The 8,459-nt window shown below is 45.2% G+C and overlaps 1 protein-coding gene across 1 annotated transcript in view; it reads right to left on the bottom strand.

Moving 5' to 3' along the window:
• Window positions 1–5,629: 5,629 nt before the first annotated feature.
• LOC126495889 (H-2 class I histocompatibility antigen, alpha chain-like) overlaps window positions 5,630–8,459 on the bottom strand; it is a gene marked incomplete at its 5' end in the record, with an annotated part of 6,350 nt that continues 3,520 nt past the window's right edge. The window contains 2 exons of the mRNA XM_050133465.1: window positions 5,630–6,042; window positions 6,182–6,229. Of these exons, the coding sequence (XP_049989422.1) occupies window positions 6,038–6,042; window positions 6,182–6,229 (53 nt within the window). The remainder of the gene's footprint in view (window positions 6,043–6,181; window positions 6,230–8,459) is intronic.

Below are 8,459 nucleotides of genomic sequence, written 5' to 3'. Positions count from 1 at the left end.
ATGGGGTGGATGACCTTTGGTTATTCAATGTGTTATGGATGTTCGTTGTCGCTTAGGGAGTTAGTTGCAAGTTGTTATTTGTCATGGGAAAAGGGTAGATTGCTGGATCTACTTTTTAACTGAAAAGGAACTATTATCTTAAAATATTTTACCTAGGTATGGTTTTGTGCATACAGAATAAACTTGTTATTTTTGTTATAACACACTGCATATATTTTTTTACTCTTGTTTAAGGTATTGCAACTACAGCTCATTTAAAAATGTAATGCAAAGTCCTAGTCCTTGAAAGCTATTATTATAAATATTTAGGATAATTAAGAAATGCAGGTTAGTAGTTAGTCACCATAACAGTCAAACTTGTAGTCATGTTAGGTGTGTTTTCAAGGTTGAACAGACAGATAGTCATAGATAGATAGTCTTCAAACACTTCAGAGAGGTGTAGACTTTGGATTTCAGATGTTTTAATAACATGAGGCTTTTCATGAGAGTGAGACACATCTGCTCCGGAAAGCACAAATTTCCTTCAGAGAAGATGATGGGCACTGGGGAAATTTATATGGACTTTGCTCTCTATGTGGAAAAGCTAACCACTGGCAAGAAACTGCCCTTGCCTCAACTGCTGACAGTAAGATGAGCAAACTGGAGAAGCAGGAGACCGCTGAACTTTCCTAAAACAGGATATGACAGGTTTGTAGGCCAAAGCTAAGTGTCACAACATTGCGAAGAAACCTTGGGTGATTGTCTAGGCAGCCAGTTGGCTCTATCATTACTATAGTTTTTAAAGTAGTTTGAAGCCAGGCAGTGGTGACACATGTCTCTATTTCCAGCACTCAAGGGGTAGAGGCAGGGGGATGTCTGTGAGTTCAAGGCCAGGCTGGTATAGAAAAGGAGTTCCAGGACAGACAGTGCTATTACACTGAGAAACCCTGTCTCGAAACCCCCCAAAAAGAAAGTTGTTTGTGCTACACTTCCTGAACATTTCCTAAACATTTAGGTAATATTTATCCTTCTCAGGTCTCTGATGTGGTTGAAAATTAGATAGTCTCACCATTTTATTTTTCTACAAAATTCAGAAAAGAAACTTATAGAGAGATGTAAGGTTTAGAGGGATGAGAGACATAAAAGCTTGAGATGTTTATCCTAGAAATGTCTCAGGTCTAAAACGGTAGTTTTAGGATAGTAATAGAAGTTACGTTGGAAAGGGCTTTAGGTTTAAAGCATTGAATTCACTAAGATATGATAGATAATAGAATAATTTCTACCAATTTGTCAAATACAAATGGATTGAACATTGTAGATTTTTTTTTTTTTTTGAGAAATTTTTTTTCTGTAATGTTGGAGCCTGTCCTGGAACTAACAATGTAGACCAGGCTGCCCTTGATCTCACAGAGATCAGCCTGCCTCTGTCTCCTGAGTGCTGACATTAAGGGTGTGCATCTCCAGCGCCCTCTACTGCTGGGACTAAAGGTGTGCATCTCCAGCGCCCTCTACTGCTGGAACTAAAGGTGTGCATCTCCAGCGCCCTCTACTGCTGCATGTAAGTGTAATTCCTACCTGATAATTGTTCTTATTGTACATAGCTTCACCATGTTAGAGTTAAAACTTTTCCTTTTTATGTAGACAAGGGGGAAATCTAGAGGGATAGTTGATTGTACTGTGAAACTCAAGACTGTTAATAAAGTTATCCTTGAGTCAGGGGGTGGAGTCAACAATTAGCTGTGTTGAGTTAGCCATGACATTGTGGGGGACCCAAGATACAATATGATAGAGGCAGAGGAAAGAGAAGGGTGGGCCTGGAAAGATTCATGGGCCTCTTCAATGTGGGAAGCACGAAGAGACAGGGTCAGCTGGTTGCTTCTCCACTCCTTTCTCGATCTATCAGGCTTTTACCCCAATATCTGACTCCCGAGTTGTATTAATAATAGGAAAATTTACATACACAATTCACATAGTAGTGCCCCCTGCATGAGGACTGGATTTCCCCCACTCCAGACTGAGACAGTGACAGCTAAGGAAAACATCCATCCATGATCAGCTGGGTACACGCTCACCTCCCTGGTCATAACAGGAATTATGGATGGTTATGAGCCATCATGTGGGTGCTGGGATCTGGACCTGGGTCCTCTGTAAGAGCAGCAAGTGCTCTCAAGCCCTGAGTCATCTCTTCAGTCCATGTTTTTTTAATTGATTTTTATTGAGCTCTACATTTTTCTCTGCTCCCCTCCCTGCCTCTCCCCTAACCTTCACCTCTTGCCCAAGGTCCCCATGCATCTAATTTACTCAGGACATCTTGTCTTTTTCTACTTCTCATGTAGATGAGATCTATGTGAGTCTCTCTTAGGGTTCTCACTGTTGTCTAGGTTCTCTGGGATTGTGATCTGTGGGCTGATTTCTTTGCTTTATGTTTACAAACCACTTATGAGTGAGTACATGTGATAATTGTCTTTCTGGGTCTGGGTTACCTCACTCAAAATAATGTTTTCTAGCTCCACCCATTTTCCTTCAAAATTCAAGATGCGTTATTTTTTCTGCTGTGTAGTACTCCGTTGTGTAAATGTACCATGTTTTCCTTATCCATTCTTCGGTCAAGGAGCATTTAGGTTATTTCTTGGTTCTGGTTATGACAACAAATGCTGTTAAGAACATAGTTGAGCACATGTCCTTGTGGCACGGTTGAGCATCCTTTGGATATATACCCAAAGGTGGTATTACTGGGTTTCGAGAAAGGTTGCTTCCTAAATTTCTGAGAAATCACCATAATGCCATCTAAAAAGGCTGTACCAGCTTGATTTCCCACTAGCAATGCAGGAGTGTCCCCTTTACCCAACGTTCTCTCCAGCATAAGTTGTCATCAGTGTTTTTGATCTTGGCCATTTTTATAATTGTAAGATGAAATCTCAGAGTTGTTTTGATTTTCATTTCTCTAAGGATGCAACTATACTTCAACTAAGTTGAAGATGTTGAGCATTTCCTTAAGTGTCTTTCAGACATTTTAGATTCCTCTATTGAGAGTTCTCTGTTTAGGTCTGTACTCCATTTTTTATTGGAATATTTATTCTTTTGATGACCAATTTCTTGAGTTCTTTGTATCTTTTAGAAATCAGACCTCTGTCTGATGTGGGGTTGGTGAAGATCTTTTCCCATTCTGTAGGCTGTCATTTCGTCTTGTTGACCATGTCCTTAGCTTTACAGAATCTTTTCAGTTTCAGGATTTCCCATTTATTAATTGCTTCTCTCAGTGCCTTTGCTACTGGGGTTCTAGTTAGGAAGTTGTCTCCTGTGCCAATGCGTTCAGATATACTTCCCACTTTGTCTTCTATAAGGTTCAGTGTGGCTGGCTTTATGGTGAGGTCTTTGATCCATTTGAATTTGAGTTTTGTGCATAGTGATAGACATGGACCTATTTTCATTCTTCCACAAGTTGATATTTAATTATGCCAGCACCATTTGCTAAGTATGTTTTTTTTTCCAGTTGATTATTTTTTTGCATCTTTGTCAAAAATCAGGTGTTTGAATGCTTGTGGATTAATGATGAGGGAGTGTCGTCTATCTGTTGCTTTCATTGGTTAATTAATAAAGAAAGTGCTTGGCCTTTGATAGGCCAGCCCTTAGGTGGGTGGAGTAGACAGAAAAGAATGCTGGGAGAAAGAAGCAGATTCAGGCAGTCACCATGATTCTCTTGTCCGAGACAGACACAGGTTAAGATCTTTTCTGGTAAGCCACCTCATGGGGCTACACAGATTACTAAATATGTGTTAATCAAGACGTGAGAGTTAGCCAATAAGAGGCTAGTACTAATGGGCCAGGCAGTGTTTAAAAGAATACATTTTGTGTAATTATTTTGGGTAAAGCTAGCCGTGCGGGAGCTGGGCGGCGGGAAGCGGCCCACAGCTCCTACTACAGATTAATATCTGGGTCTTCGAATTGGAGTTTTCTGTCTCTGGCCTGCTCTAGCCTAGGTTGTCAGCTCAGACCTGTTTTTTAAAGGTCCCTGGTCTGGATCCATTCCTGCAGAAGTCCATGGCTTCAGGGTTGGTCCTTTAAAGGACTCTGGCTCTGATCTACTCCTTGGGGTCCCGGGCTCAGGCTTACTCCTCGAGGTCCCTGACTCATGCCCAGACCCACAGAGGTCCTGGCTCTGGCCTCGTTCCTCGGAAGTCCTTTCATGACACCCAGAGGCACAGGGTCCCTTGCTCAGGTCTATTTTCTGAAGGACCCAATTTCACGTCTGGATCTGCAGAGGTCTCAGTCTCCGGTCTACTGGTCAGTGGTTGCTCCCCTGTAGTTCGCTGTCTCAGATCTGCTCTGGCCCAGGTTGCTGCCTCAGTCCAGCCTCCACAAATGACCCTGGTCTGCATCTGCTCCTGCTCTCATGGAATTCACTGTCTCAGGCCTGCTCTGACCCAGGTCGCTGGCTCAGTCCTGCTCTTTTGGAGATTGCTGCCTCAGACCTGCTCTGGCCTAGGTTGCTGACTCAGTCCTGTCCTTATCTGAATCATGTTTTTTTAATAAACACAAATCTAAGTAGACTCAGGCTGTTCTGTAACATGTGGGCAGTATTCTGTAACATGAGGGCCTGCTTGTTGGGGTTTGTGTCCCACCCAGTCCCCCAGCCATTTAATCCCAGAGAAAAGCACATAGAGAGTCTGCATTAATTATAAACCAATTGACCCATTAGCTCAGGCTACTTATTAGCTCTTGTAGCTTATATTAATCCATTATTCTTATCTATGTTAGCCACAAGGAAGGACACATCCTGCTTCTTTGGTAGTCTGGGCAGGAATGTATGAGGGAGCTTCCTCCTTCCCAGAATACTCCTGTTCTCTTTGCTCCACGTCTACTTCCTGTCTGGTTTTCCCACCTATACTTCCTGCCTGGCCAATCAGCATTTAATTAAAACATGATTGACAGAATACAGACATCCCACACCAGTCTCCACTTGAGGAAACACCCAGGATTCCCAGATGTAGAGAGGGAGAGGGGACTTGGGCAGAACACAGGATAGATTTGAGATGAGACCCTGTGGATCCCTCCACTCTGCCCATCCTACAACCCAGGTTAGATTCTGATAGATGGGAAAGAAGGAGAGAACCTCCAGGAAGGGTCCCGAAGGGAGGCAGGAGCTCAGGAGACTGAAGCTCATGTTCTCATCCCACAGTCTCCTGAGTGCAGGGGCCTAGTTGGGCCTTGAGAGGACAAGGATGGAAAACAGCTCTTACTGCTGTCACTCAGGGACCCCACAGGATAATGAGGCAGACACCACTCACAGGAGCAAGAACAGGCCTGGTCCTCCATACTAACTAAAGAGACAAGAATTTAACAGAGAAGACAGGGGAAAGAGTCATAGCCAGGACAGCAGCCCTGACTGTCACAGCAGCCCTGGTGGCCCATAATCCTGGGGACAGGACGAGGCTCTGGCCATCCCAGTATCCCTGTGATCACAAATGTCAGCATGAGGTTCTAAGTTGCCAAGAGAACTGAGCCAGGAGGGGACAGATTTGACAAGTGACCTTGTTATGGCCAACAATGGACTGAGCTCCGTCTAGGCACAGCCCTGTTCTCACTCAGCTCCCACAGCCTCATCCTGTCCCACCAGATGCACACAGCATAGTGAACACAGATTCTGGGAGGTTCTCCATGTTGCCATTTATTTCCTCCATAACCTCTAGCTCAATGCTTTAATTTAGCTGCCAAACAACCTGTCAGATCAAAGATATAATCAATCAAGTTCACATTCAGATTCTCATTTTCAGTGGGGAAGTCAGGGCTGAAGCTCAGGGCAGCATGGAGGAGACAGGATGGAGATGTCCCCTCCTGTCTGCAGGAACAGGAAGGTTTGCTGTGGAAGGAAACAGGGCAGTGCAGGGACAAGGTCAGGTGTGCACGAGTGGGCTGGGCTCCCAGTTCTTCACATTGAGCCCATGGGATCACAGGGAACATCAGACACTATTGCTGAGAGTGAACTGAGGGGCTCTGGATGTCACAGGAGAGACCTGAACACATCGTCTGTCACTCCATCCACACCAGGCAGCTGTCTTCACGCTACAGAACAGGAGTCATGAACAATCACAGTGAGGACAACATCCCAACAACCCTCCACTCACTTAAACTTGATTCTGGGAGTTCTGAAATCCAATCATGTACAATTTGTTCCTCCCCAGATCAGTCCCAAGAGTTTCACCTTTACAGTTTTGGAGAGACACATCAGAGCTCTTGTCACTGTCCGTGTCTAGGGTAAAAATATATGTATTCATGGGAAGGTAAAAATTTGGCCACTAGAAGAGTTGCTGGAGGAGCTATTATGTGTTACCAGAGCTCCCCAAATACATCAGCTTCACCCCACAGGCCTCAGGGACAATCCTGCCCACCACTCTTACCTGAAGCTGGAGCATAGTTGCCTCCTTTTCCACCTGTGAGAAGAAAAGCTGTGAGAGACCAGGGAAGTCCCCGACCCTAGGAAGCTACCAGAACTGACAGCAGACCCAGGTTAGAGACGGGAGCAATGAGGGATGTGGATGTGTTTCCCATTAAAGAAGCAGAGATTCTTCTAAAAGGGACGAGAGAGAACTCAGACCCTGCTCTTTCCTACCTGTGTTTCTCCTCCTCTTCCTCACAACAGCTACCACAGCTCCAATGACCACAGCTCCAAGAAGAACCAGACCAGCAATGACTGCCATGATGGGGAACTGAGGAGGCTCTGGGAAGGGATGGACAGGAAGGGAAGGTGAGGGTCATGACCCCAGCTCTCATCCCTGACCCTGCTCATGGTCTGTAGAAGGCTCCAGCTTTCCCTGATCCCAGCTCTGCACCCTCTCCCTCCTTACCCCATCTCAGAGTGAGGGGCTCAGGCAGCCCCTCATGGTGCACATGGCATGTGTATTTGTGCTCCTCCCCAGAAGGCACCACCAGAGATGCCCACTTCTGGAAGCTTCCATCCCCAGAAGGTCTGGTCTCCACCAGCTCCATGTCCTGAGTCTGTTCCTCCTCCTCCCTCCTCCAGCTCAGGGTGATGTCAGCAGGGTAGAAGCCCCGGGCCCAGCACCTCAGGGTGACGTCACCTTTAGGTCCAGGATGATGGGTCACATGTGCCTTTGGGGGATCTATGTGGAAGATTTAAGAAACCCCACAATTAACAAGAAAAACTGAAATCTCCAAATACAAAGTTAAATCAATGATAACACTGAACTATGTCACTATTTGAACACTTCTGTCGTCACACTAGTGACCTGCAGGTAGAGCTGGTCCCCTCATCACAGAACTGCACAGTTTCCTGAGGGACCCAGAAACTAAGAGGTAATCTATATAAGCCAGCAGGTCAACATGATCTTATGTGACTTTCAATAGAATAAGTGAGGTAGAAAAAGGATGAAGGAATGGAAAATAATCGATTTATTTTGTGATTAAACTCCTACAGGAATAAGAAATTAAGATGATCGGGCTACATGAAGGGCGCCACCAACTCCTGCTGTCACCATTGGGGAACAAACACTGTGTCCACCTTGCTGACCAGTTTAACTGTGAATCCAAGTGAACAGCCATCACCAAACTGTGTGGAACAATTGTTGTGAACCTGTGAAACTCATCCAGAGAAAATGACTTCCTAACCTTTGCCTCTGGGGGACAAGATACCAGGTATTGTCACCCAGGATCCCTGAAGTGTGCTGTGGAGCCCAGTGCAGCACACTGGGACACAGCAGTGCTCACAGGGTGTGTGGATCTTCCCTGTCACTCCAGTTCTGGAGTTGCAGAAGACCCTGTCTCTGAGGAAGTTCAGTTCCTAATTCACAATGGCAACACTGTAACTTGTTGGGGCTGAAGGAGAGCAGGGGGCTCTGGACCGTTAATTCTGGCAGAAAATAGTCTAAATTCACAGTAATTTTTCTCTTCTAAAGGGAACCCTATCTTAACTTGTCTCATTATCCAGAGTGTCAGTCCCGAATGGCACCTGTGGAGTCTGATACACATGATAATAAAAGGGGACAGAGAATCAAGACCTCCCCAGTGAGGAAGAGAAACTCACTAAAAGCAAAATGACAACTTCAAAAAAAGCAAGAAAGAAAAGAAAAAAAAACCCTACAATTTAGTATTTGTCTAAGGCACCCCATAAGTTCCCACTTGACCATTCTAGGAAAAGATAGAATTGGGGTGTGGCAGGCATGTGAACCTCACACAGGCATCTAAGAGAATTTATTCTTTGAAAAGTTCTAGACACCGGGGAACCAGCCTAGGCATGGAGCCCAGTCTCCCATCAGGTAAGATACTGCTCTGTCCTGGTGTTGAAGGGCTGACACACTCAGATGACAGGAGTCAGAGTCCACACACTGGGTGTGGACACAGAACCCGGCCTAGGAGAGGCCATGGCTGCAGCTGACAGAGGCTCCAGACTGAAGGAGCCACTGTTGGTATGTCGGGATCCTCTCTCCTCCTTCCTGAGACAGATGTGGAACTGTCTAGGGAGA

This window comes from Alexandromys fortis, unplaced genomic scaffold, assembly GCF_014885135.2.
Source record: "Alexandromys fortis isolate MF-2015 unplaced genomic scaffold, M_Fortis_MF-2015_v1.1 scaffold_718, whole genome shotgun sequence".
Lineage (NCBI taxonomy): Eukaryota > Metazoa > Chordata > Mammalia > Rodentia > Cricetidae > Alexandromys > Alexandromys fortis.
This window is presented reverse-complemented; position numbering and strand designations above follow the sequence as displayed.